This window comes from Chenopodium album, chromosome 26 (assembly GCF_948465745.1).
Source record: "Chenopodium album chromosome 26, dcCheAlbu1.1, whole genome shotgun sequence".
Taxonomy (NCBI): Eukaryota; Viridiplantae; Streptophyta; class Magnoliopsida; order Caryophyllales; family Amaranthaceae; genus Chenopodium; species Chenopodium album.
Window position 1 is genome coordinate 2,919,272 of NC_137859.1, and position 27,539 is coordinate 2,946,810.

Below are 27,539 nucleotides of genomic sequence, written 5' to 3' on the forward strand. Positions count from 1 at the left end.
GACCATTTACTGGCAACGTAAAGACCCCGTGAGAGCTTATAGCCAATACAAGAGACATGTACGAAAACGGGTAAAATGACCATTTAAAGGCAAAATGGATGGTTCCACCCACCCAATTAAACTCTCAGAGGGTATTAAGAACCATGGTTTCGCCACCGAGCCCCAAAACCTCAAATTTTCCTTAAAAAGCGTGGATTAAATACTTCAATTTTGTAATTTTTTGACCTTTTTTCGCCCGAAAATAAAAATTGCCGAGATGTTTACCATGGTCCCTAATACCCTCCAAGAGTCCAATTGGGTCGGTGGAACCATCCAATATGTCCTTAAACGGTCATTTTACCCGTTCACAACTTAAAGTGATTTCGTAAAAATCAAGCCTACCACAAACGTTTATACAACATATAATGATCATATGTGGTATCAAAAGAAATTATATGACCCCAAGATGTATTCCTTAGGATCTTAAGACTTTTCGCCACCGGGGATCGAAACCTCAAAATTTCCTCAAAAGCGTGGATTATAGCCTTCAATTTTGTATTTTTTTGACCTTTTTTCATCCGGGATTAAAAATTTCCAAGATGTTTACCATGGTCCTTAATATCCTCGAGGAGTTCTATTGGGTCGGTGGAACCATCCAATATGCCCTTAATCGGTCATTTTACCCGTTCACAACTTGTAGTGATTTTGTAAACTCAAGCCTACCACGGACGTTTAGGACAACACATAATGATCATATATGGTTTCAAACGACATTATATGACACCGAGAGTCCGAGATGTATCCCTTAGGGTTTCAAGGCTTTTCGCCACCGTGCCCCGAAACCTCAAAATTTCCTCAAAAAGCGTGGATTATAGCCTTAAAAATTTTGTAATTTTTTGACCTTTTTTGCTCGAAAATAAAAATTGCCGAGATGTTTACCATAGTTCATAATACCCTCCAACAGTACAATTGGGTCGGTGGAACCATCCAATATGCCTTTTAACGGTCATTTTATTCGTTCATAACTTGAAGAGATTTCGTAAAATCAAGCCTACCACAGACGTTACAGACAACATATAATGATCATATGTGGTTTTAAACATAATTATATGACCCCGAGATGTATCCCTCAGGGTCTCAAGGCTTTTCGCCACCAGGCCCCGAAACCTCAAAATTTCCATAAAAAGCGTGGATTATAGCCTTCGATTTTATTATTTTTTTACCTTTTTCGGCCGGAATTAAAAATTGCCGAGATGTTTACCATGGTCCCTAATATCCTCGGGAGTCAAATTGGGTTGGTGGAACCATCCAATATGCCCTTAAACGGTCATTTTACTTGTTCACAACTTAAAGTGATTTCGTAAACTCAAGCCTACCACGTACGTTTAAGACAACATAGGGTCTCAACACTTTTTGCCACCGGGCCCCGAAACCTCAAAATTTCCTCAAAAAGTGTGGATTATAGTCTCATATACATGGAAATATTTACAAATTATTCATGAATACCTGAATTGGATGTCCCATGTCAACATTCAAAGGAAGTGCATCACCAATAAAAAGCCTCCTTTTTTTTGTTCGTGATGGTAATGCCTAAAAAGTTACAGGTAGTGTTGGTAATGCCTAAAAAGATACTGGTAGTGTTCTACGGAGTATGTAGATATTTATTCATGATATTGTATTAGAGAAGCCCTTAGCTTACAAGAATTTTTAATTCAGAATCCATTTATACAACCTTCTGCAACGTCTCACAAACTGCACCATGGCTGTTTATGTAATACGAACTTACGAAGTACATCAACAAAATTAAAAAGCAACAAAAAAACAAAACTTTTAATTATAACTACGAATTTCATTCATTGAAGAAATAGAAGGAACAAGCGTTCTAACCGCCAACACACCTCACAAACCAAAAAGTAATTAAACACATGACAGAGGCTGCGGTCACTACATATGACATAGATCAAAGGAATGGAATACCTTGGGGTCACTACACACGACATAGAACAAAGGAATGGGATAGAAAAATAACTAAGATTGACCGTAATCCATTCCCTGCACAGAATGAGAGAATGGCACCACAAATTATATCTTCAGTTTCTCACATTTTCTTGCCATCAGCTTCAACAGTCTTAAGCGCCTTCAATGTTCTGTAACCTCTATCAGTACCAAAAATCCTGCACAAACGGGTATCTCATATATCTTAGAAAAAATGGAAATCAACCTTTCACAAAATGCAATTAACACTGAGCCAATATACTCCCTGTTTACGTGAACTAAAAAACTCCGATGGGAGATCACAAATTTATACAAAAAGCAACCAATTACATTCAAACAAAGACTTGAAAATTAGCAAAGCAAAAGAGCAGATATTAAATAGTGGGATATACGCCTGATATTTTCTAATCCACTGACAAAAATAATTTGAAGCAGATTATTGCATGAGCACTAAGCCACTAAGCAGACCAAAATGATAGCCTTTAATTTCTCAGCCGTAAAATTGTAGGTCACATCAAATACAATCTCATATCTCATTTCCTTGGGTGACTAACAATATGATTAATAATATCCTTGTCTCTCAATCAATAGAGCAAAAACCAATGATCTAGCAGGATCACTTAATTCTTCAATCCAAAGAGTCCATTTACTATTTTTTTATTTTTTTTATTTTAACTGAAAAACTACTGATCCATAAACTAAAAAGAGACATGCTCACCAGTCCATGTACATAAATGTCGATGAGTAGTTCCCAGACTTTGTATACAACAAGCGATGATGATAGTCATGAAAATCAGAACTGCAAGAGAAAAGAAAAAAGAGAAGGAAAAAAAAAAAATCACATGACAAGATGTAGTCAGATTATTTGAGGTAATTTGACATTAACAATTAATTCATAGGCTCACCCTCCATATAAAGGGAAGAAGTTTGATGGGCTCCAAGGAAAGTGATAACCACAATGTGCTTCAACAGTCTCAAGCACTCTAAGCACCATCCACAACCACAGAGTAAACAAATGGGGACCTGTGATGGCAGGTCCAACAATTGTTGCGAAGCCAAGGAATAGTATCTCAGCTGGATGAGCATATTCAGAAGTCAGTCCAAATGGAGTAGCATACCTGCGTATCAGAATATAAAACTCAACATTCCAGACAAGCAGAAGCATAGATCTCAGAAAATAAATACGAACATAAGTCTTCAAATCTGACTCACTCATGATGGACACTATGAACATGCTGGTATAGCCACTTTGTATGCAATATCCTGTGCCCCCAGTAAAACACAAAATCTTCAAGGATGAAGTAAAATATTATCTGAGGCACCACTTCTTTCCTGCAAAATAATGTGGCAGAGTAGCTCTAAAGATTGCATGGCGTGGACACACAAGTTATCCAAAACAAAAGTATGACTGTAGGTAGCATGATTATTAAAAAAACACAGGCTACAGTACATAAAGAACCTGAAGATACCAGGAAGGCAGGGGTAGACTACTTCGCATCCCCATAGCTCTAAAGACAGGATACGACAAAAGCATCACCGGCAGATTGACACAAAAATGATACAACAATAGCCGTGTTATACATTTCTGTTGAGCCTCAGGAGGGTTATTTTTAGCCTGCAATTGACCACAATTATCAGATGGACGACCAACCAAAAATATTCAAAAAATTTAACATATGCTACAGCCTACATGAGTTGGGATAAAGTCTAAGTCAACAGAAATTGGAGATATAGCTCTTAAATTGGTCAAGCTATCAGCTCAATTCCCTACTTAAGCCTATCAATATATCCTTTCTTTTCCAATAGTGTTTGAGTTGTATTACTTGGGAAATTATAAATCCCAGTCACTTCTACATCTTCAGTAGTTCATGCAGGGAGTTGGCGATAATACAGATTTTTATAAAATGTCATTGTTACATAAATCCTAAAGTTGTAGTGGGTCTTAAGGCAGATTATTAAGATAACGATTTGCAATGATACATGTGAATGTCCAAGCATATTCATATATTGATTGAACATGGAAAAGTTTCTATCAAAAATTCTAAAAGTAATCAATAAAACAAAAAACTCACAGCATAACTAGAACTGAAATCATGAGTATCTAATAACCAGCGAACTTATAAAATTCACACATAAAAACCTAATTCAAGCCAACATTCCCGTGATACATAAACAATAAAAGAAACTTTTGGAACCTGTATCTTGTATTTGCTAAGGTATCCTCCCCTCTCAAGGAATATAAACGGAAGTCCTGATAAGAAGAAGACACTCTCATGAAGGATGAAGCTTCCAATGCAAGCCAATTGAAAGTCGCTGAAATGAGTTATCAGATACTGCAACATCAAGAAGATAAGTTAAACAAAAAAAAATGATATAGGGAATAAAAAGATAAATGAAGACGCCGCAAAATGAAGAAAAATGCTAAACCAACATGTAATTCAGAAACTTTATCAAAGGAAAAAAAAGTGAAAAAAAAAAAAAAAACAAAAAGAAAAAGAAACATCTTCACAAATAATTCCTAAGTTATCTTATGCCCGAGACTATTCCCTCTGTCCCACAATGTCCAATTTATTTGATATATTACATAGCCAAATAAAAGCTATGTGACAAACCAAAATAAAATGGACAGTCAGAGAAGAAGGGGAGGGGGGGGGGGGGGGAGGGGGTAGAGTAGGAGTAAATTTTATGTCCTCGGTCAAAAGGTGCTTACAATTTTACATCACTAACAAAATGGCACATTGCTGCCGAAGTATGGAACAAGGTGCAGAAGTGGACAGCTTAAGGCAAAGTCTAGCTTATTGGAGTTCTACAAAAGGAGTAGCAAGCAGCCAAAAGAACTGGCTTATTGGGACAAACCAAGGTTAAAGCAGCTTATGCTTCATGAGAAAAAAGGAATATAATAGTGTTTGCAGTAGATCTGATGAGGTAAGTAATTCAGGAGATCATGAGCAAACATTGATCTGGACCTTACCAGAAACTATGTTCAAGATATCATTGGCATCGTTGCTCTGCATTTTACTAATGCCTATTACAGCACATGATGCATCTTACTAGAAAAATGCTTTAATAAAGGAGAAAGCAAACAATTAACCTTACTTTGCTATGTATGACTCTCCTCAATCCCTCAACATCCTTTGAATATGCTTACTCATCTTCCTTTAAACGCCATTACATTAAAAAATATCCAAACACCCTAAGACCCTATCATGCTATCACCCTAATATAAGATCACTCGTTGCAAGCAGCTAACCAAGACAGTGATGCCTTCCTTGCTATCTTCGACACTCTTAAAGTTCTAAGCCTCCTTTCAATCTGCTTATCTGTCTTCCTCAAACATATCTTATCCATAAATCTCCTCCTCAAAACATAGTCAAAATACCACAAACATATCCTTAAGCTGAGATTACGGTCGCCTTAAAAATAATATATTTAAGTTTCATATATAATCCAAATAAGGCTACTGCTCCATTCTTTTCCCAATCAACCTATACTTAATACACTTATCATTGCATAAAGACGAAGCTCGATAAATCTAACCTATGATACAATAAGCCAACTGATGAATATTCGATTCAAAATATAATTTCTACCACGAGTCTCCCTACGACAAAAACCCTGCAATTCTGGATTGGAAGATGGTAGCCATTGTTATAGTTTGTGTAATCTCTATTTCTCTAATAACCTATGCTAATCTATACACCAAAACAATCCTCATAATATAGATTTTCTTCCAACAACAAGATGATCTTGCATGTAATACAACAAGTAAAAATCATCACCATAAAATCTAAAGCAAAAAAAGTTCAATTCGCAATCGCTAAATTATTTTCGCAGATTAATACAAACATCAAACTAATATCAATCAAATTGTAATGCTTAAAACATTTGACCTAATCCAATCGCAAAACAAAATCACACAAATTCCAATACCAGCAATACGGAAAACTCGAGAACATTGAGATTAATCAAATATCATCAAATAAATAACATGAAAATTAAGCTTAAAAATATGATAAAATGTTGTGGAAAGACAGAACTAACCTGCCATCCAGATTCAAGGAGCGACGCCATTGAAGACGAACTCCGATCTTCGGAGGAGAGAGAAAGAGAAAGAAGAATTTGTGATGTGAGAGAAGAAGAAGAGAGAGAAAGATGGGGGCGACACAACTGTCAAGTAGAGGAGGGAATCTATCAGAATTTTCTGCTCTTTCTTGCCCGAATATTTTGTTTTATAATAATTTTTTAACTAATTTTGATTAACTTTTTGCTGAAATTTTTTACTATAGAGTAATTATTAGATTATTAATTTCAAGTGATAATGATGTTATTATGTTATGTTGTTAAAAGGTGTTGAAAACGGCTTTCGCGCTATTGTTTTAGACATCTGATAAAATGGAACGATACAACTCATACAAATAATTTACTTTGAATATTGTAGTATATGTTGAGGGATTTCAACCTCTCTTGTTGTTTGGACAACTTATCAAGGTTGTAAATGAGCCAAATAAATAAGTGGTTTTATTTTCTCCATTTATAATAAAGACCAAACTACATCATTAAATTAAAATCAATAAAAATTCTAAATATCATTTATGATAAAATGAAAATAATAGATTCTATAAAGCTTTGGAGAGCTTCAACAACCATGAAATACTACTTCTCAATCCAACGAAAATCCAGCTCCATTTCCACCTTTTAGTCATTAAAAACACAAATTATTGCGTGCTTTTTTAAGAAAAGATGTTAGTAGATATTTGTACGATGCAAATTTATTTGAAGTCACTTTCCATCTCAAGGGTGACATCTTCAAATTTTTTAAAGAAGACTTTTGAGAACTATTTACTTCTTGCATGAGCCATTTTAAATCCACCTCAGTTGTAAGTTGTTGTAAGAAATTAATATTCGTACTCTCCTATAATTAAAACATCAAACATATAAAACATGCATGTCCAATCTCAACTCCCATAATATTTGTTTACCATGGTGGAAATGCTTCTGCTAAATTAAAAAGTTAATTCTTTTTTAGCTAACTTCATCTATATAGTGACATTTTGTAAGTAAGAATATAAAGAACTTTCTCGGTGAAAAAAAAAAAAAAAAAAAAAAGGAATATAAAGAACTTGTTCATGTTATTATTATTTTCTTTGGTGAATGATGGACATGTTCATGCTGATGATTAATTAAACTAGCTACTTACTACGAGTACGTATTTAGATGTAAAATACTTCGTATTTACTATATTAGAAAATTAATTACTCCGTATCAATTTTATACATTGATTAGTCACAGACGTTGCAAAATTACAAATAATTTCATTATCATCGATAATTTATCAGTTATAATTTTATCTTTAAATGGCTAGCAAAATGAATGGTCAAAATGCTTAAAACGTCGCATGAAATAATAGAGATGTGGACCTCAAAATTAATTAATTATGAGTGGCTTTCCTCAATCATAAGCTACTATCATGAGTTTCTCTTTACGAAAACAATGTTTATGCCCTGGGTGATGCCGTGAACTACTGTTAAAACTTTATCAAACACAAAAAAAAAACTTAAAAATAAAAAATAAAAATAAAAATATCAATCTTTTTCTAATTTTTGATGCGATAATAATTAAAAAGATATTAATATGATTTTGAGGTCACGTACTCACGTGCATAAGGTTACAGTATTTGTCACTTGTTAAATGCAGCAACCATGTTGCAGGAATATTAATTTGGGGTTTGACCATGTAAGTACTGTACATGTACTCGTGCAATTGATACACCAAAGACAGACTAGCTGCTTCGCCAAATGTCTCTTGGGGTACTCAAACAGTGGAGATTTAACAATTTTAGGAGCTCCATGTGCACTAGACTGCACTCTCAGGAGATTATTAATACGAAGTACTCTTTCCGTCTTTGACACTTGATCCAAATGTCTCCTATGTTGTACGAGTATAAAAAATAAACCAAAGGGACAGATAAAATGAGACAATTGGAGTAACATTACACATGATGAGATATAAGATATCTATTGCTCCATATGTGTTTTGTAATGGTTAATGGATTTATGATAAAGAAGTCATGGGAAGGTTATGATTTATGGGAGTTGCTATATTATACTTGTATTATAAAGCTAAAATCATAGTCAATGAAGAGCTAGTCAACTACCATAATATCATCATCATAAAGGAAATGGTGCAACTATATAGTATATACGAAGTATAGAGGAAATATTAGCAAGGCAACACAATTACATTCTAGTGCTGTGCTATGAAGTAGATTGCTAGATTTTGGGTGCGAAAGCGAACTTCTTATCATATGTAGCTTCAGAAACAACACATGAAGAGAGCCAGACTATCTCCATTTCTGCACTCATATTTACCTACTCCCTTTTTGATTTAATATACCTTAGAAGATTAAATAATTTAAGTTCAAATTAAAATCATCTCAAACATATCAAACTAATATGTTGAAATCATCTCAGATCGCATACAGATTTATCAGCCTAGTCCGATTGTAAAACAGGAATATCAAAATTGAATGGTCATAAGAGAGGAAAAAAAAAACATCGTTATATTCTAGTTTGCCCTTGGAGTAGCCCATTCAACTCGAAGGATGAGATTATCATAACCATAGCCATTGAGCTTATTGATGGCCCGCTCAGCATCTTCTCGGTTTGCAAAGTTCACGAACCCAAATCCTCTGCTCAACCCAGTCTTCTGGTCAATGGCAACATAAACTCTGGTGATCTGACCAAAAGTCCTGAAGAGCTCATGGAGATCAGCCTCCCTGGTATCCTCAGAGAGATTGGTAACACGAACAGAGTTCTCTTCATTCCGGCGCCTCATGTCAGTGACGGTTCTCTCTGCACCTGCTCTCAAACTTGGAGGAACATAAGCTCCCTTGGAGCCAGTTGTAGAAGCAGCTGCCGGTCCATCTGTGGGAGGCTTATCAACGAAGGTTTCAGGAGGTTGTGCAAGATCCTTGTAGGGACACCTTGAAGTCCAGTGGTCACCTCTTTTACCACAGGTCCTACAAAGCATGAGGACAGCACCTTTGCCAAATGGGTTATCAGATGCAGCTTTTGTTTCTTCTTTATTGGCCCCTGTCAAGAAAAGAAATGTTAAAGAGCTTGCTTAAATACAGGGTTATAAAAAATCAGTACTAAGAGCTATAATTGTGTGCAAAATAAAATGACAAGCTGAACCAAGAGCTCTGATCAGTGATAACAATATTAGGTACGACGGGAAAACAACGGAAGGAAACTAATAGGAATTCACACAAACAGTTAGCGACCTAAATCAATATCATATAGACATTGATCTAACGCAAAATCTTTGATGGCAGAAATTATCCTAGAAACATATTTGGAACTAAACAATCAACCATCTAGTTCTTCAACAGAAATACCACCAAATCAACACTCCACATAATCAGAAACAAGTTAGAAGATATTGTTACATTAAAAATTTTCTCACAAACAAAGTGAAGGAATAAGAAAAGACATGAGTAATTAACAGCAAGAAAACACACCCCCTCATTCCCAGAGACATGAACCAAGTTTGGTTAATTACATTCAGAAGTACAAGGAATGTGCAATGGTATCTCAGCATCAGATTTCCTTTCTGCTAACTAATGAAGGCAAAAATCCTAGAAACTCAAACCCCAAGGCTACATTCAACTTTTCCCATCAGACCAATCCATTATATAAATACTTCCATGTCCAGCCATCCATTTTTAAGTGCAATGTTTCAGCAGGGATACTAACTGAGCTAAGAAAATCGGACCAAACACGAATAGCAAAGAATATACCTAAGTACCCCTACCAAACAGAAGTATTTGCAGCTTAAAACCCAACATCTTTTATTTTAGCTTTTAAGTTTCATTGTTTTAACACCAAGGCAAAGTTTGCAACATATTTAAATAAATGACCACCAGATTTCAGAGAAGAGGTTGTGTATTATCTTTGCAAACTGTCATTAGCAAACTGCTATGTGTTAGCGGTTAGCCTGTTAGGTATAGTAATCTTAGCACCTGTTGTATATGATTCTTTTTCTATCGGTGGCTCAGTGTACGAGTCTAAATATAGAAGTAACACCTATCATAATAGCAACAATGCTAATGCTACCACTATATTAGTATTAACACTACTAATAATAACAGTGACAATAGAGTAAATAAATAAATAAAAGGGAAGTAGTATATTAATAAAGTGAAGACAACAATAGTGAAAGAAAACATAACAAGAGAAACAAACACAGAAAATATAAGGTTCTATAAGCAACTTCATCTATTCGTAAACAAGTCTCGAAGCTTCAGTCAACCAGATAAGCTACTAATCAGCCATATAACAACAAATTCTAATCTTGAAATTATTCTTATACATTTTTTTATGGTTCCAAATGTTATTTAAATGTCTTGAAGACTCCATACGCCACAGTAATAAATGTTTGCACCACCAATCTAGTCTATATCAACAGAGTAGCCACCAATCCTACTTGTTACAGCCAACCAAATCTATGACCTTAGTTAGTAAAGAGCACACAATATAAGGAGTGAAACTTTTAGTATATTATACTTTGTAGTAAGTAACATCCCAGCCCTACCATGATATAAAAACCCCTGATCCTATTTTCCTACCTATTATATCACATTTGTTATTCAGAAAACTCCCGATAATTTGCATAATCATCCATCAACAAATAAAATAATATTTAGCACGCACCAAGTTATTTTTAACTCCAAACCTCCATTCCACCGAAACAAAGCCATCTCAACTCACTAAAGTTACATTGACCCTTCTCACCAATAATAAAAATCATCAAAACCATTACAATAAATCACCAATAAAGAAAATCATCAAACAATAACAATAAACCTATTTCACATTCAGTTTCCCATCCACTCTCCCATAAATATTAAATACTAACATCAATATCCCAATCACCTACAAGTTCATCCATCAGAATAGTTATAAATTACTTCAAATTCATAAAGATCCAAACTTTACAATCGGTAGCATCTAATTTCCATCAGCAACCTTTAAAACATGTGAATTAATCACATTGCTAACTCAAAATACAAGCCTAATGATTAAAAGCCTCGGTTTATTGTTCTTGGCACTTTTAAAATTTCATATCTTCCAAATTAATATTTGTTCAAAAATAAAAATTCATAAATCCAGAACCCTATCCATCTTCAATTCCCCCAAAATTCCACACACAGCCTCGAGAAATCAGGAAAGCCTTTAATTTCTTCCAATTAACCTCAACTGGCAAAAATCACTCAAACAAAGAACAAATTCACGAGTAATCCATTAAAAATCAACCCAATAACACATAAATAACACAGCCAGATTCAACAACCCTAAAAAAACACCAACAACAAAATCAACCAACAATTCATCAATCGCAACAACAAATCAAAACTAAGAGCATCAAAAAACAAAATTAAAACAAAAAGAAAACGAAATCGAAGCGAACCAGGAGCAGCAGGTCGTTCAAGGCCGATTTCTTCAGTAGAAACCATAGTTAGACGAGCGCCGACTTCTTCATGAACAGCATCACCGAATTTAGGCCAAGAACGACGTTCAATTGCCTTCTTGCTAAGATGAGCTTTAGCAAGCTTACGCACCCTAGTTGTGGTGGTAACCTTAACCTTGTTACCTTCGTCATTGAATTTGTACTCAATCACCTTTTTCACACCATTGTCATCTGGACCAATAACTTGCTTTGGAGGCAACAACAGGAAATCTAAGTCTTCGTCTTCGTCTACCTCGCCCCATCTAAGCTTAGTTTGCTGCATCTTTGTTATTTGAGGAGAGAGAAAATTAGGGTGAAGATAGAAAATAAAATTAGGGTTTTTGTTTGTTTGAAGAGAGAGAAAATTAGACTGCGGAGAGAGATAGCGGGAGAGGTTTTTTTTTTTACAATTAAAAGGGTTTGATTTTTTACAACTGGCTTCCCCCATTTTTTATTTATTGTACCACTTGTCTTTTAAGGAAGTTTTACAAATATTGCACATATTCTATTTTAGGAATCAAAATCCTACCTCCGTTACATATTAATTGCAATGATTTGACATACAGTAGAGAGGAAAAATGTCTAACCGTTGCAAATAATATGTAACGGAGGTAGTATCTCTGTTCATACTATAAATATCCAATATACTCTTATTATTGCCACTTGATTCTTTAGTTCATGCTTACATTATGGATAATTTTGTAATTTCACCCTTATTTCTCTTCCCTTTTCCCATTACCAACAAAAGTATACCAACCTCTATGGTGCAATGATAAAAGAACGGATGCTATCAAAAAAAATAAAATAAAATAAAAGAACAGAGGAAGTATAAGCTAAAAATATATTGGTGAGCCAAAAATAAAGTAAAATTGGAAATACAAAAATTGTCTGAGCCCGGGTTCGAACCGGGGACCTCTAGTGTGTGAGACTAGCGTGATAACCGACTACACCACCCAGACACTTTGAGCAATTTGAAGAGATTAAATTATACAATGTAAAACCAATCTTAATACATCACCAAAAAATTTCTTCAGAAAAAAAAATATATGTGTATCCACCAAAAAATACAAAATAAAAAAAAAAAAAAAAATCAATTCCCAAAAGCAGAAAATAAATAAACCCCGTCACCTTCATCGGTGACACACTCGCCGGCCAAATTCTCTCTCCTCAAAACGCCATGAACGCGCAGCATCACCATGCTTCACTTGGTCGACGAACGGTAATTCAACAAAATTGAAACAATTTTTATTACTTCCTGTACATTCATTCATTAATTAAATTAATTTCATTCAATCATCTGCAAAAGATTTGATCTTTTTTACTTTGAATCAAATTTAGTTGGAAGAAATTCGGCAGAAAAGAGCGGCTGAAAGGATGAAAAAAGTGTCTTCTGGATCAGATCTTAGTACTTCTTCTAACCCACCTGGTAATACTTCTTATTGTTTTCTTGATTTTTTTTTATTTTAGATTTATTAATTTTAAGAATTATTGATTTTGGGGTTTTTTCTGAATTCAATTGCAGATAATGGTGGGATCAAAAAATCTGATAGTGTTTCCAGGTTTTCTGAGGTATATATCTTAAAATTTAAGCTCATATTCTAATACTGGAATTTATGCTAGATAATTATGCAATGTGCGTTAAGTTTTATAAAATATAAGCCTCTTTTTCTGTGGAATTTGAGTACAATTTGTGATACAGTAACTGATTGTAGATTTCTTTTATGATACATTGCCCTGAAGTTTCAATCTTTGTGCTTTTATATGAAAAACAAAAAACTTTTAATGAGTGGTTCAAATGCCCTTGTGCCCAGAATCAAGTTTACATAAGCTGTATTGTGCTGAAAATGTCAATGTGTCGTATGAGACGAAATTGGTATTGGATTATTAGTAGTACTGCTGAAAGGTTTGCTAGAGTAGTTCAGAAAGTTTTAATCTGTTGGGGGATTTTGTGCCCTTTTATGAGGGGTTATATTCAGGTTCAGTTTTAGATGTGGTGCTGATTGTGTTGTTGGTTGTTGATCGTTAATGTGTTCCACAGAATGATATTGGTAGTTTAGTATCACAATTGAAGGACTTGCAGAAGAAGAATACTGAGTTTGAAGATGAGAACTACAGACTGAGCTCCAAGGTTTTTAGGCTAACCTTATTGCAATTATTTTAACTTCTTGTGCCACTTCACTGGATGTTGATAATTTACTTCTGATATTAAATTTTTGCTTACTCGATGCAGCTTCAGGAAAAGGAAGTGGAGTGTGAATCGTTGCAGAAGCGTCTAAGTGATCTGGTAGACATATTAGAATTACGCCACACTATTGATTTTATTGGTGATGTTTGGATTAGAACAGCTGTGTGCAAATGGTTTGCTTAATAGATGTACTGTATTGATTTTCTCGTTGGAATTCAGGAGCAAAATACAGTACCTTCTTTGAGGAAAGCACTTAGGGATGTTGCGATGGAGAAGGATGCAGCAGTTGTTGCACGGGTATGGACTTTTAAAAGGAAATAAACTGTGTTATCTAGATGCTGTCTAAGTCATGGTTTTGTAACCTTTTACCTAAGGAATCTGGTATTTTTTAGTGTAGGAGGATCTCTCAGCGCAAGTTCGGACATTAAAAAAGCGTTTCAAGGAGGCTGAAGAAGAACAATATCGAGTATGCTGAGTTTTTTTTTCCTCTCGTTTTCCCTGTTCTAATTAATAAGTAATAAAATATATGATATTCTCCCTCTTAACCATTGCCCTGCAACAGGCTGAAGAAGATGCAGCTGCTTTAAGAGCAGAACTTAATTCCATCCAGCGACAAGCATTCAATGATTCTGCTAGTAGCATGGCTTCTATGGGAAACCCACCAGATCACATGCATTCTTTGGAAAAGGAGTTGGCTAACCTAAAGTTAGAGTTAGAAGTGAGTGCTTATTTCAAAAAAAGCATGTTAAAAATTCACTGTTATCTTTGAGCTCTCTTATGATGAATCTTGTTGCAGAGAGAGTCAAAACTTAGGCATCAAGAGCAACAAAGATTAGAAGAAGAGCAAGTTAGGGTTTCTGCTCTTATGTCAGAGAAGCAGGAGTTGGAATTGAAGCTTGCAGAACTGGCAAGACAAATATCAGGTAATCCTTGGGAATTTACCCCCATTTCTGGGACATACATTACATAATACAGTACAGCATTGTCATTTTTATTATAAAATAATATAATAATAAGGAGATGCGGAAGTTATGGCTTATGAGTTTAGCACTGGGGACCTTTCTTTCATCTTGCTGTGGTTATAGGGAATGGTTTTGTATCCTTTAAGCTTTAGAAACCTGTAGACAGGCTTTCATTAATTATTATTGACATCAACTAGTGGACTTGCTTTCTTAATAGTCTTTATTGTATGTGTTGCAGATGATGCTGCCGAAAAATCATCATCAGAAACATTTACCCTGGTCAGCCCAATCCTCCTTCATATTGATATTAATTCTGAATTAGTGAATTATATTTTGGCTTTGTATTGGGTTGTTTCAAGGAAGCTATTGTTGCTGTACCTTAATGTTCATTTTTCTTTATAAGCTATTTGTTTCAAGCTTTGACTATAAGGCAGGGTAATTGAACTGACTCTAAAAAAATAAATTTGGTATGCAAATTTGTTAAATCTTGAAATTTGATTCTGATTTTGTGTAATAAATCCAATTGTCTAATAATTTGACTTGTATGACACATGGGATCTGAAAAAATCATCTATACCATAATTTTACAGCTTTCACATATCTGAGAACTTCGTTTTCTTTGCTTCTGTGAACTACCTTCTAGTTAGTGTGGTCTTTCCAATGATGCTTGTCTCCTAATCTTGCTTATATGTACTACCTTCTAGTTGAGTGTGGTCTTTCCAATGCCGTTTGTCTCCTAATTTCACAGCTTAATATTATTTTCGAAATTTTGCAGCAAGACAAGGAGAAGTTGGAGGGCCAGTTGCATGATATGGCAGTAATGGTTGAGAGATTAGAAGGTGGGAGGCAGAAGCTTCTGCTAGAGGTAACCTCCTTTGCCTCTTAAATTTTTTCATTCTAGTGAACTATAGAACATAAACTCTTTTCTTGCCCCCACTCCTTTTTTCCTTAATGCAGTATTAGTTCCTTCCCCTTTGCTCAATTAGATGTTTTATTGGCAGATTGATTCTCAATCTTCAGAGATTGAGAAGCTCTTTGAGGAAAATTCAAGTCTGACATCTGCTTATCAGGAGGCTGTGGGTATCGCCTCACACTGGGAGAATCAGGTGATTTAAGTTGCTTGAAGTTTGTCTATACGTTGTTCACTAAGTTCATAATCTGATATATTGTATGTGTAATTTAGATAAATCCTCCCTATTTATCTGTCCTGTCAGATATCCTCTGTGAGGCCTTAATCTCAGGGTATTAGAAACTCCTGTCAGATACCCCCTGAGGCCCTGATGATGTCTTAATCTCAGGGTATTATAAAGTAAGACCTTTACCTGCAGGATGCTGATAAATCTCTAGCGCACGAATGTAAAAATTGAATCTCTTAATAGACATAGAGGCCTTACTTAACCGTCAAGCTGTGCATCTATGCTGATTTTCATGATGAACTTTTCTTGGTTTGTTATCTGAAACAATTTTGTAAACATTAGTATGTTGTGCGAAATCAGAAACAAGATTATTGAAACGTAAAATTAGGAGAAACATGGAAACACTATTTCCAGGTAATTAAGAAACAAGGTAAGTTAGTGAAACTATAAGTAAACTAAGAAATCTTAAGTTAGTTGCCCTGTTTTTAATTATAACGAGTATATCAAGAAGGTATCAGAGTTAATCTAGGTTACATTGAAGAGACTGGAAAATTAAAAGTTCATTTTGGGACTTTCAAAATATGTTTAGGGGAAGAACCTGTTGGCTATTTAAAGAAGAAATGATTCCTGACTTTTCAGGTTTCCATGCTTCCGTAATAGAAAACCTGACCTACATTAGGGTTTCATTTCTACAATATTAATAGTTGTTTTAATCATAAAACAGGACATACCTAATTTTGTAATTTTACAGGTTAAAGAATGTCTCAAGCAAAATGAAGAGCTACGAGGTATGCTTGATAAGCTGAGAACAGAACAAATCAATACTATGTCTTCAAATGGGGTGCAGATGACTAACGGCTCTCTGGGGACAAACAATTATGGGAAAAGTGATACTGAATCAGCTGATACAGATGATATACTGAAGCTCAAGGTTTGTTTTTGGCATTAAGATTTAGAATGCATGGCTTTCTTCTGTTGTTCCATAAAAACTTGCAGGCTTTCTTTCTCAGCTCTTTTTATTTGTATTCCCTCCATCAGAAATTAGTGTCACATTGTTCCTAGTCCCTCCTATACCTCTCAGAAGGATATGACACTACGACATGGTTTTACAGAAAGACCCTTATGAGTAAAATAATTATGTATATCCATAAACTTCCCTTTCCACCAATTAAATTTAGTGGGGGTTGATATTAAGAGATTCAATCAGGCATAAACCAGCACCCTTTTAGGAAAGGTTACCACTTTTTCCAAACATCCTAAAATTACACTTGACTATTAATTCAGGTTGAGGGAGTATGATTAGTGATTATGAGTCGTAAGTTTAGTTAAAGGAAACTTTTGATCTGTTATAGCATCTTAAACCTGTTGAATTTGATTTGTACTTGCAATACTCCTTTCAGGGCAAACTGCTGAGGGAGCAAAGCAGAGCAGAGAGTTTGTCTGCAGAGGTCATGCAGCTTTCTTTGCAGCTGCAACAAACCTCACGGGCATATACGGGTCTTGCACGCCTGTAAGTTTCCTCTTTAAAATACTGTATCTAACTTCCAGATGTGGAGTATATGCTGTAAAATATCTAAATTTGACATGTGAGGTCGATTGGTTTAAATGTTTCAGCTACAAACCAGTGTTACGAAATATTGAGAGCAATTTGATGAAAGTGAAGCATGACGGAGCACTACTTGCAAAATGATATGAACATACTTATCTTTGATGTGTTGTACTTGATATCACAGAGACAATGTACAATTGACATTAGAAGAGTAGATATTAAGGGAGCTTGTGTTTTTTTTGTTTTTAGTGTATTCTTTACTAGGACTACAATGTTGTGTTATACTCCTTGCTACAGAAACTTGAAGAAAAGAAGCTGCTGTATTGATTTTGTCACTTCTTTTTGGCTTGTTGCAAATTGAGATCAGCTCTTCAACATCTGAAACAATAGTTGCCCCCCTCCCCCCCTGTCATATAGCTAAGTTGTGTTCTAAGCCCCGTCATACCCGAGTAGCCATGCTAGCTTTGATGCACAACAACAAAGGATATCTTGATTAAAGCCTCCTTAATATGTGGTACTAAGTATAATCCCAAACACCAACTGAAGCATCAAAAAATTATTACTTTAACAAAGGTTCAGCGGGCACATAAATTAGTTAGCACATTGTCCTGCAAACAGGCTAGATTTAAAATAATGCAACTGTGATTTACCAAAAAAATAAAAAAATGAAAAAATGATGCAACTGTGAAAAAAAAACCCTATAATTTGTTTATTTTCTTGTGGTCACTGTACAACATATAAAATTCATCTAGGTCCAACTGAGATTTCTTTATGTTGTTCAGGTATAAAGAATCAGCATAAATTTTACATGAGACTACCAGTAATCGCCACAGGAGCAAACACCATCACGAAAATGATGAATGCGATTAACATCCCTAACCATAATCTCCCTGCCGGTAAATCTGGAGATAAACTTGGTCATAGTATGACAATCTTCACATAACCTTAGGTTCTTAGTGATCCTTATTGTTTCTCCCTTGCTAGTATTTATGAGTCCAAAGCCAACAGCTAGTTTTTCACTGTGTCCCAGGAGAATCCGTTCTTTTTCCTTCTCTTCAAGGTCATAGAGAACAAGCTCGGTCCGTGGGGTATATCCCTGCTGCTTCATCTCCTCAGAAAACTCAGCCAAAAGAGCATGAATCAGCTCAATCTGAGGGTTAAGCTCATCAACTGACATGAACGAGTATATCTTCCTTCTCACCTCAATCCAACTTCGGCCAAAAACCTTCTGCAGTCCCTGGGCTTCTAGAAGCTGCTTCACTCTCTTCACTTCATCCCACATTCCAGCTTCTGCATAAATATCAGCCAACAGCACATAATTTCCAGCATTGGCAGGTTCGAGTTTAAAAAGTTGAGTGCTTGCTCTCTCTGCAAGCTCCACATTACCGTGAATCTTACATGAGCCAAGGAGAGAACCCCAAACTTTTGGTCCTGGCTTAATTTTCATGTCTTCTATAACTTTAGCTGCTTCTTTTATTCGATTGGCACGGCCTAATAGATCTACCAGGCATGCATAGTGCTCTACACTAGGAGAAATCCCATGCTGCTCGGTCATTGAATCGAATAACCTTTTTCCCATATCAGCAAGCCCTGCATGGCTACAAGCTCCTAATACACTCACAAAAGAGATGGCACTGGGTTTAATTCCCCTACCAAGCATTTCCTCAAAAACGCGAACAGCCTTCATGCCAAAACCATGAATTCCATAACTAGAAATCAATGTATTCCACGAAACAACATCCCTCTTATCCATCTGGTCAAAAATCTTCTGTGTAACCTCGAGTTTCCCACATCTTGAATACATAGTCATGAGGGCACTAGTAACTGGCAATATGGAATCAAGATTTCTTCTCAATATATAACAGTGCATCATCCTGCCTTGTTCCAGAGCTGCAAGAGCAGCACAGGCTTGAAGTACATTAACCATAGTCACTGAATTTGGCGAAAAACCCCTAATCTCATACACCATCTCATGGAAAAGATTCAATGCCTCCAATGGCCTCTCATTTTTAGCATAACAAGCAATCATAGCACTCCACGATACGACATTTTTATCAGGCATCCCATCGAAAATATAGCTAGCATACGACACATTCCCAAACTTAGCATACATATCTAACAAAGTTGTCATAATATGCACATGGGTTTCATACCCATGTCGCAAAATCCGGCCATGAATCTCCTTCCCTTTCTCCAGCAACGAAGTAGTCATTGATTCAGACACAACACAAGCCTTAATTGCATAAGTATGAGTAAACCTATCACAAGGCATTCCAATCCTATTCATCTCCCTATAAAGACCCAACGCCTCAACCCCATAACCAGCCAATGTAAGAGCACGCAAAATAGCATTCCAAACATAAATAGTTCTCCTAGGAATTTTATCAAACACTTGGCGTGCATAATCAATACAGTCCAATTCCGAGTACATATCAATCAATTTAGTAGCCAAAAAGGGATCTTGATCAAACCCATTATCAACAATGTTGCGATGAACAGCAAAAGCGTCAGGAAAAGACTTTTGGAGGGCACAAGAGAGGATTAAGAGCTCGTAAGTTTGTTGGTTTGGTTTGGATTCTGAAGAAAGAAGATGAAGGGCTTGTTTGAGATTGCCTTTCTTGCATAATGACTGAATAGTGGGGTTCTTATTGGCGGTTTCAGCGGCGGCGCCGGCGGCGGAAGAGCAGAAAACGACGGTGGTGATGGGTTGTTTGGAAGATGTTCTGTGTTTGATTGGTAAGAGAGAGAATGGTGGTTTGATGATTTGGGGAGAATTAAGTACCCACATCACATTGAAAAGATTTGATTTTTTTCTGGGTTGATGATTAAATTTGGTTTCTTCTTCAGTATAATTTTGATTAGTATGGTTAAAAAGCTCAATTGTTTGGTGCCACAGATATAAGTAAGCCTTTCTCTCGTTGTTTGAACTTCGAAGGAGCCAAATCATACCAAACTAGAGCTGTCAATTCGAGAATTCAAGTCGGGTTTAGGCCGGGTCAAATTAGGTCTCGGGTTAAATCAGGATCAGGTTATGTCAGGTCAATCTAGTTTCAGATCAGATTCAGATTGGGTCAATTTCAGTTTAAGTTATAACGGGTCGTTCACCTTTTCGGATATAGATTGGGTTCAATTCGAGTTAAAATCAGATCGAGTTCAATTTCAGGTTCGGGTTGTGTTGAGTTGGGTTTGGATGGGTTAAAAAGATGGTACATTTGGGTTTGGGTTAGTCTTGAGTTGGGTTCTGGTTCAAGTTCAATTCTAATAAATATCGATGTGGTCAAGTTGAAGCGTTGAACTATATAATTACGCCTTCCATAATTTGATTAACCATCATCAAGATTTTATTAAACCTATATACGAGTAATAGAGAACAAAAGTTATATAAGCTGGACAAAAGATTTTATTAAATCGGATTGTACAGAATTATACCAGTATATAAGCTGAATAAAAGGTATATAAAATTTAATTAAACCTTCCATGACTCGGGTTCATGTTTTAATTGGGTCGGGAACTAGTTCAGGTTCGGATTGTTTTCAGGCCGGATTAAATCGACTGACGGTTACTATCAGGTCGAGGGCAGGTTCGGGTTCAGGTCCTAAAGTATTGGATCAAATGGGTTTTCGGTTAAGATCAGGTCAGGATCAAGTCAGGTTACAGGTCACTAGTTTCACTCCATTGTTCAAGTACAGGCTGGTTTAGATTTTTGTCCGTTAAGGGCGGGTTCTCGGGTCAGGTCAGTTTTTGACAGCTCTACCTATAACACACACTTTTTGAGGAAATTTTAGGATTTCGGAGCCCGGTGGCAAAAAGTGTTGAGCCTAGGGGATACATCTCAGGGTCATATAATGCCGCTTGAAACCATGTGTGACCATTATATGTTGTCATAAACGTACGTGGTAGGCTTGAGTTTACGAAATCAATGCAAGTTGTGAACGGGTAAAATGACCGTTTAAAAGCATATTGGATGGTTCCACCGACCCAATTGGACTCCCGGAGGGTATTAGGGACCATGCTAAACATCTCGGCAATATTTATTTTCGGGCGAAAAAAGGTCAAAAAAATTACAAAATCGAAGGCTATAATCCACGTTTTTTGATGAAATTTTAAGGTTTCAGAGCCCGGTTACGAAGCCTTGAGACCCCTAAGGGTACATCTCGGGGTCATATAATGTCGTTTGAAACCATATATGATCATCATATGTTGTCATAAACATACGTGGTAGGCTTGAGTTTACGAAATCGGTGCAAATTGCGAACGGGTAAAATGACCGTTTCAGGACATATTAGACGGTTCCACCGACCCAATTGGCCTCCCAAAGGGTATTAGGGACCATGGTAAACATTTCGGCAATTTTTATTTCTGGGCGAAAAAAGGTCAAAAAATTACAAAATCAAAGGTTATAATACATGCTATTTGAGGAATTTTTGATGTTTCAAGGCCCGGTGGCGAAAAGTGTTGAGACCCTAGGGGATATATCTTGGAGTCATATAATGTCGTTTGAAACCATATATGATCATTATATGTTGTCATAAACGTCCGTAGTAGGCTTGAGTTTACGAAATCACTACAAGTTGTGAACGGGAAAAATAACCGTTTAAGGGCATATTGGATGGTTCCAATGACCCAATTGGACTCCCGAAGGGTATTAGGGACCATAGTAAACATCTCGGCAATTTTGATTTTCGGGCGAAAAAGGTCAACAAATTACAAAATCGAAGGTTATAATCCACACTTTTCGATGAAATTTTAAGGTTTTGGAGCCCGATTGCGAAAATCCTTGAAACCCCTAAGGGTACATCTGGGGGTCATATAATGTCGTTTGAAACCATATATGATCATCATATGTTGTCATAAACGTCCGTGGTAGGTTTGAGTTTACGAAATCGGTGCAAGTTGCGAACGGGTAAAACGACCGTTTCAGGACATATTGGATGGTTCCACCGACCCAATTGGACTCCCAAAGAGTATTAGAGTCCATGGTAAACATCTCGACAATTTTTATTTCCGGGCGAAAAAAGGTCAAAAAATTACAAAATCAAAGGCTATAATACACGCTATTTGAGGAAATTTAGAAGTTTCAAGGCCCGGTGGCAAAAAGTGTTGAGACCCTAGGGGATATATCTCGGAGTCATATAATGCCGTTTGAAACCATATATGATCATTATATGTTGTCATAAACGTCCGTGGTAGGCTTAAGTTTACGAAATCACTTCAAGTTGTGAAAAGTCGTTTAAGGCCATATGGGATGGTCCCACCGACCCAATTGGACTCTTGGAGGGTTTTAAGGACCATGGTAAACGTCTCAGCAATTATTATTTCCCGACGGAAAAAGATAAAAAAATTACAAAATTGAAATTTAAAATTCTAAAGTACAACATAAGAGCTGAGCTTACATATTTAAGTAACCGATCTATTGTATACAAAGTACAATGAGTCAATGAAGTTTTCTCCTAGTTTAGGGAGTCTCTAATGAAGTGTGTCCACCTTTTGGATTTGTGTAGTACTGTTACGACTTTAGGACACACATTACTACTACACATTTAGACATCTTTTGAACATTTGTCAAAGAAAGTATTTTTGCCTCATTAACAAGATAATTAACGTGCAGTGAAATGTCCTAATTACCTTTAATCATATAAAGCTTTAGAGACATTTCACCTCAATTAGTCAAAGACAAATGTTTAAATATCCAACTTCTTGTTTGATTAAACTTTAATAGACGAATTAGTAATGCAGTTCGTATGACACTACAATCCAGGACCAGAATTTCCTGGTTCATACAAAGAGTATTAATATGGTTAGCTTGGAGCGTTTATATTCCAAAACTAGATTCAAAAGCTAAAAGACAGCTTGAATTTCCTTCTATGATGTAGCGCCAGGATCACTAATCACGCCCAGAAAATCATCTTTGATTGTACCAATGCAGAACTGCAAAATATCAAAAACGGAACGCTTACAATTGGAGCCAAAAAAAAACAAAAGCTACAGACAAACCTAGCAAATTTGTTGGATCAAATCCCTCCACTCCATAACAGTCACTAATGTTTTTAGAGATTAAGCTTAGATAGCCAATTAGTGTGGCACTAGATATGAAATGTAGGGAGTGCTACTAGTGTGGCACTAGATATGAAATGTAGGGAGTGCTACTAGTGTGGCATAATTACATGTTTACTGAAATTAAGGACAGGAATATGTTGTCATATAAGATTAAAAAGCACACACTTGGATATTAACACATAATTTACCACTTTCAAAAAATTTCTACTTGCATTCCAATTGCCAACATCATGAGCAATGGTGATTCTCACTCAAAACCCTACATCTTTCAATCTACCTCAAAATAGTCCAACCCTCAATCCCATACTCACATGACTATTTGACCTACCACATCACACGAAAACTTAGAAGAAAATCTCAAACTGGACGACACATGAGCACTTAGATGCAACGTGTTCTTCAAGTGGAGCATGTGAATGTAGAATGAACCCTAAGAAAACTAGGGCATAAGAGGAAAAACTGAGCTTCAGATATATTAGTAAGTGGAGAGTCAGAATAGCAACTGCATAATGCAAGTTTGTGCGAAAGGAGAAGGTAGGCATACAATTTCTGTGGCATCAACTCGAGTTCCAATAATCTTCAACCGTACTTCAGTGTCTTTCTGAATCTTAACCTGCCAAAATCAGTCATATTGGGTCAAGTTCTGCACAATGATGAGACAAACAATTACCAACAACAGCAATTAAGCATCTTGGGATCTTAAGAGAACATACTGATCCATCTGATGTTGTATAATTTGGTGTATCAGCAGATTGGAACTCCATATCATCCGGTATCAGCTACATACAATTAAAAGATACATTCAAATCATAAAAACCTCAAACCAAACTACTTCGTATAATTCATAACGACAATAAAATAAAGATCAAATCAATGCAAATATACTATTATGACAAAAAATTGAAGATACTACAAGCACATTACCATATCACCAAATACTTGACATGAAAAATCACTACAAACTCAAAGAAAACTCACATGATTAGACACAAACACCTGAACAGGACCAGCCTCAGCAAATCCACTTAGAAATTGTCGAATTGTGATTGTGAGGTCAATTAAGGACAGAAAGAACAATTTTATGCTACTTACAAAAATTAAAAAACATAAAATTAAAACAAGATAAATTCCAACAGCAAGCCAGCAACAACAGTTAAGAAATAAGGAAAACCAAAATTTTTGATAACATCTACTTGTTTAGGAAATCTGGGCACCAAGCTGATATGTTCATATATATTTGGAACCAAATTGGAAGAGGAAGCCTAACTCGTGTTCAGCTTTGTAGCACCAATCCTATTGCAGATTAGAGCAGGAGCCTAAATTTTTTTTAACTTCACCGATGAATATCTACTTACAGAATATAGAAAGAAACTCAATAAAGTTTCAACTTGACAGTGTCTATTTAAGGCTGCCATAGGTTTTTTTTTTATTAGTTTAATTTATGAAGTAATTTCGAGATGCAGGAGGATTAAAAAGAACTATAGGCCATTCAACATAAATAAAAGACACATGTCACAGCTTAAATGCATCAAATGCATATCCCTGTGGATAAATCATCATGGAAAATGATTAAGGTCCAAAATGGCTGGTTTCTTAAGTGTTTTAATTTGTTTTGTCTCCTATTTTCAAATGAGTTTGAATATTAGTTCACTTATACAATCTGTTTAGAGTTTCTAGAGTCCTTAGGGGTGTTCGAGGGGGCATTACATTATAAAATTTTTAATGATTCTTGATGAGGGGCAGGATTAGCTAAAGTAGCCAAGAAGTGATACAAACAATATCCACAAATTATAAACACCAGTTAAGAACACAAACTGCAGTAAAATCAGGAGCTCTAAAGATGTGGAGTAACAACTTCAAACTTCTAATGGATTGAGATGGTTTGATTACTTGTAACCCCTATGGCATTATCTATGACAAAGACAACAAAGTGTTTTTAAGCCTATTCAAACGATACCGTAGCCAGTGCTACAATGAAGTTCATACACCACAAAGCACACAAATGTCAAAACAAAAAAGGCAATAGCAACAATTAAAGATCATAATGGAAATAATCAGAACAGCCAAGTTTATGATAATTAAAAGCCCGATTACTCCGCCACATCGAAACAATCAACCTTAAAGAGCAAATTCTGCTTACAGACTTGGCATTGGATATAGAAGTGTTTTTTTTTTTTCCCCACAAATTCAGAGAAAACTCACATGATTAGACACAAAGACCTGAACAGGACCAGCCTCAGCAAAGAAACCCATCTGCAAATTTTCAAACAACAATAACAAAAATCGCTTTAATAAGCAGAATTAATCAACAAAGATTCAAATTAACAAAGGGTTTAAATGGGTTTAATACCTTATTAACCATAGTAACAACAGCTTCAAGAATCTCACCCTTAAAAGGACGAAAAACAACACATTTATACTTAACAGGGAAAGTAACAAACCCAGTTCCATCCCTAATTAAACCCTTGCCAACATGCTCAATTCCCATGATTGCCACCACAAATCCATGGCGCCCACTGTAAAAAATCGAAAATTGGAAGAAACCCAGAAAACCCAATTCAATTAATTTCAATCTAAGTGAGAAATTACATAGATAGAAGTTGAATCGAAAAAATTAGGGATTTGATTTAGAGAAAAACCTGCAAGTACCCTCGACATCTTTCATGAGCTTGGACACGAGTTTATCACGAAGGCGCGCGCCAAAGTGGCGGGGGTGAAGCTGCATATTTCTCTCGAGTATAATGTGGAAAAACATGGCAGCTGATTTTTCCGGCGAAAATTTGCAGAGGGAAAGTGAGGAGAGAGAAAAGTGTTTGAATTATGTGAATGTGAGTTTGGAGATTAAAATGTGGGAATGAGATTAGAGCATCTTCAATGGTAAGCTACAAAGGCTTGTAGCTTACCTTGATACATCAAAATTTCAACCTAATTTTTTTTTAAGCTACAAAATGCTCCAATGGTTAGCAATAGAATATTGTAGCTTGGAAAAATAAATAATTTCTATCCTACACATGTCATAATATAAGAGGATGAAGTTTTCTATAGAAAACCAAGCAGTGTAGCTTGTTTAAGCAACGTTGTTTGATCTAGCTACATCATTATTGTCACTCCAATGGTAAGCTACATGCTTACAATTTAATTTAATTTGCAAGCAAGTCCTTTTTGTATACCATTTCGTACTAAAGTAATAACCGCTAAGAGTAACTCCAATGGCAAGCTAATTGCCCAATTAGCTTGCCATGCCACCTAGGATTCCAAAGCTATTCTTTCTTCTAGCTAATTCATATCACAATGGTTAGGCTAATTAGCATTTAGATTTTTCAACTTTATTTTTTAAATAATTAGTATTTTATTAGAGACAATTAATTTCTAAGCTAATTAGCTTAGTTAAGCTAATTTGCTTGGCATTAGCTTGACCAAGCTAATTATCAAAGTATCCTCCAATGGTTTGGCTATTAGCTTGAAAATTATTAAAATTGCAAGCTAGTCCCTAAAAGCAACCATTGGAGTTGCTCTAATGTCATCTTTTTTAAAGTTGTACACGTGGCGCTATTTTATTAAAAGATTTCCCGCTCAAATGCTATTTATTTTTTTTTGAAAAAAATGCTATATAAATTTTAAACAGATATATAGTAGCTATTATTTAGGTAATTAAATTAAAATAAGTACATATTATTTTGGTTTATGTTCATATGATCATATTAGGTTGTTAGAGTTTTTATAGGAGTTGTTGGCATAATTAATTTAAGGTCAATTAAATTGAACTTATGAATATTGTAAACTCAAAAAAAATTACAAAAATCCCAAGATATATTACTGGTAAATCCGTGCATTGCACGGGTACTACTCTACTTGAGAATTAATTGATGGGAATTTATAAAAATATGTCAATACCTTGTTTGGGTGAGAATATATAGGAAATAAATAACAGCTTTACAAAAATGCCCTTACAAAGATTATTGTTTCATTTTTTTCATTAAGGGCAAATATGTCATTTTCCCCCTATTCCTATTCCATCCATCTACGGGAAAGATGTGTCATTGGAGTGATGGTCAAAGTCCAATTTTAATGAATATTAGGTTAGGGCTTATGGGTTCAAATATTAATGCTAGCAATTAATAAAATTTTATAAGGAAACATTATTGGTAATTAATACTAATAGTAAGTGA

At 35.6% G+C, this 27,539-nt stretch overlaps 5 protein-coding genes and 1 non-coding gene across 6 annotated transcripts; 1 reads left to right on the forward strand and 5 right to left on the reverse strand.

The window, feature by feature from the left end:
* Positions 1–1,807: 1,807 nt before the first annotated feature.
* On the reverse strand, positions 1,808–6,181 carry LOC145617224 (methylsterol monooxygenase 2-2-like). Its single transcript, XM_081671916.1, has 7 exons — positions 6,016–6,181; positions 4,170–4,307; positions 3,444–3,589; positions 3,187–3,306; positions 2,880–3,092; positions 2,693–2,773; positions 1,808–2,153 (listed from the first exon to the last, which is right to left on the reverse strand). Exons 1-7 carry the CDS (start codon positions 6,043–6,045, stop codon positions 2,078–2,080), a joined length of 804 nt encoding a protein of 267 aa, XP_081528042.1. The 5' UTR covers positions 6,046–6,181; the 3' UTR covers positions 1,808–2,077.
* Positions 6,182–8,144: 1,963 nt separating this feature from the next.
* On the reverse strand, positions 8,145–11,831 carry LOC145616310 (uncharacterized). Its single transcript, XM_081671010.1, has 2 exons — positions 11,443–11,831; positions 8,145–9,065 (listed from the first exon to the last, which is right to left on the reverse strand). Exons 1-2 carry the CDS (start codon positions 11,762–11,764, stop codon positions 8,539–8,541), a joined length of 849 nt encoding a protein of 282 aa, XP_081527136.1. The 5' UTR covers positions 11,765–11,831; the 3' UTR covers positions 8,145–8,538.
* A 535-nt stretch (positions 11,832–12,366) lies between these two features.
* On the reverse strand, positions 12,367–12,440 carry TRNAV-CAC (transfer RNA valine (anticodon CAC)). The gene has a single exon. It is a non-coding gene; the product is annotated as a tRNA-Val (tRNA).
* Positions 12,441–12,547: 107 nt separating this feature from the next.
* On the forward strand, positions 12,548–17,648 carry LOC145616309 (uncharacterized). The gene is made up of 15 exons (XM_081671009.1): positions 12,548–12,700; positions 12,820–12,907; positions 13,004–13,050; positions 13,520–13,609; positions 13,712–13,765; positions 13,886–13,963; positions 14,064–14,132; positions 14,229–14,384; positions 14,463–14,589; positions 14,867–14,907; positions 15,404–15,493; positions 15,630–15,734; positions 16,516–16,695; positions 17,165–17,274; positions 17,379–17,648. Exons 1-15 carry the CDS (start codon positions 12,659–12,661, stop codon positions 17,452–17,454), a joined length of 1,353 nt encoding a protein of 450 aa, XP_081527135.1. The 5' UTR covers positions 12,548–12,658; the 3' UTR covers positions 17,455–17,648.
* Positions 17,649–17,998: 350 nt separating this feature from the next.
* On the reverse strand, positions 17,999–20,193 carry LOC145617870 (pentatricopeptide repeat-containing protein CRR2, chloroplastic-like). The gene has a single exon (XM_081672625.1). The coding sequence runs from the start codon at positions 20,099–20,101 to the stop codon at positions 18,128–18,130; it is 1,974 nt and encodes a 657-aa protein (XP_081528751.1). The 5' UTR covers positions 20,102–20,193; the 3' UTR covers positions 17,999–18,127.
* A 2,509-nt stretch (positions 20,194–22,702) lies between these two features.
* On the reverse strand, positions 22,703–26,311 carry LOC145617623 (DNA-directed RNA polymerase II subunit RPB7). Its single transcript, XM_081672342.1, has 6 exons — positions 26,010–26,311; positions 25,721–25,886; positions 25,573–25,623; positions 24,084–24,149; positions 23,915–23,983; positions 22,703–23,241 (listed from the first exon to the last, which is right to left on the reverse strand). Exons 1-6 carry the CDS (start codon positions 26,123–26,125, stop codon positions 23,176–23,178), a joined length of 534 nt encoding a protein of 177 aa, XP_081528468.1. The 5' UTR covers positions 26,126–26,311; the 3' UTR covers positions 22,703–23,175.
* Between the last annotated feature and the right edge of the window lie 1,228 nt (positions 26,312–27,539).

What these genes read in the sequence shown, in the direction of transcription:
- LOC145617623 (XM_081672342.1), bottom strand. Translation starts at nt 26,125, where the DNA reads ATGTTTTTCCACATTATACTCGAGAGAAATATGCAGCTTCACCCCCGC. An exon ending in ATACAACATCAGATGGATCA is followed by an intron (nt 23,984 to 24,083) that starts GTATGTTCTCTT and finishes TGATTTTGGCAG; the next exon opens with GTTAAGATTCAGAAAGACAC. An exon ending in GAGTTGATGCCACAGAAATT is followed by an intron (nt 23,242 to 23,914) that starts GTATGCCTACCT and finishes GATATTTTGCAG; the next exon opens with TTCTGCATTGGTACAATCAA.
- LOC145617870 (XM_081672625.1), bottom strand. Translation starts at nt 20,101, where the DNA reads ATGTGGGTACTTAATTCTCCCCAAATCATCAAACCACCATTCTCTCTC.
- LOC145616309 (XM_081671009.1), top strand. Translation starts at nt 12,659, where the DNA reads ATGAACGCGCAGCATCACCATGCTTCACTTGGTCGACGAACG. An exon ending in ACTACAGACTGAGCTCCAAG is followed by an intron (nt 13,610 to 13,711) that starts GTTTTTAGGCTA and finishes TACTCGATGCAG; the next exon opens with CTTCAGGAAAAGGAAGTGGA. An exon ending in TATACGGGTCTTGCACGCCT is followed by an intron (nt 17,275 to 17,378) that starts GTAAGTTTCCTC and finishes TAAATGTTTCAG; the next exon opens with CTACAAACCAGTGTTACGAA.
- LOC145616310 (XM_081671010.1), bottom strand. Translation starts at nt 11,764, where the DNA reads ATGCAGCAAACTAAGCTTAGATGGGGCGAGGTAGACGAAGACGAAGAC. An exon ending in TGAACGACCTGCTGCTCCTG is followed by an intron (nt 9,066 to 11,442) that starts GTTCGCTTCGAT and finishes TTTTCTTGACAG; the next exon opens with GGGCCAATAAAGAAGAAACA.
- LOC145617224 (XM_081671916.1), bottom strand. Translation starts at nt 6,045, where the DNA reads ATGGCGTCGCTCCTTGAATCTGGATGGCAG. An exon ending in TCCTTGAATCTGGATGGCAG is followed by an intron (nt 4,308 to 6,015) that starts GTTAGTTCTGTC and finishes TTGATGTTGCAG; the next exon opens with TATCTGATAACTCATTTCAG. An exon ending in AGTCTACCCCTGCCTTCCTG is followed by an intron (nt 3,307 to 3,443) that starts GTATCTTCAGGT and finishes ATTATTTTGCAG; the next exon opens with GAAAGAAGTGGTGCCTCAGA.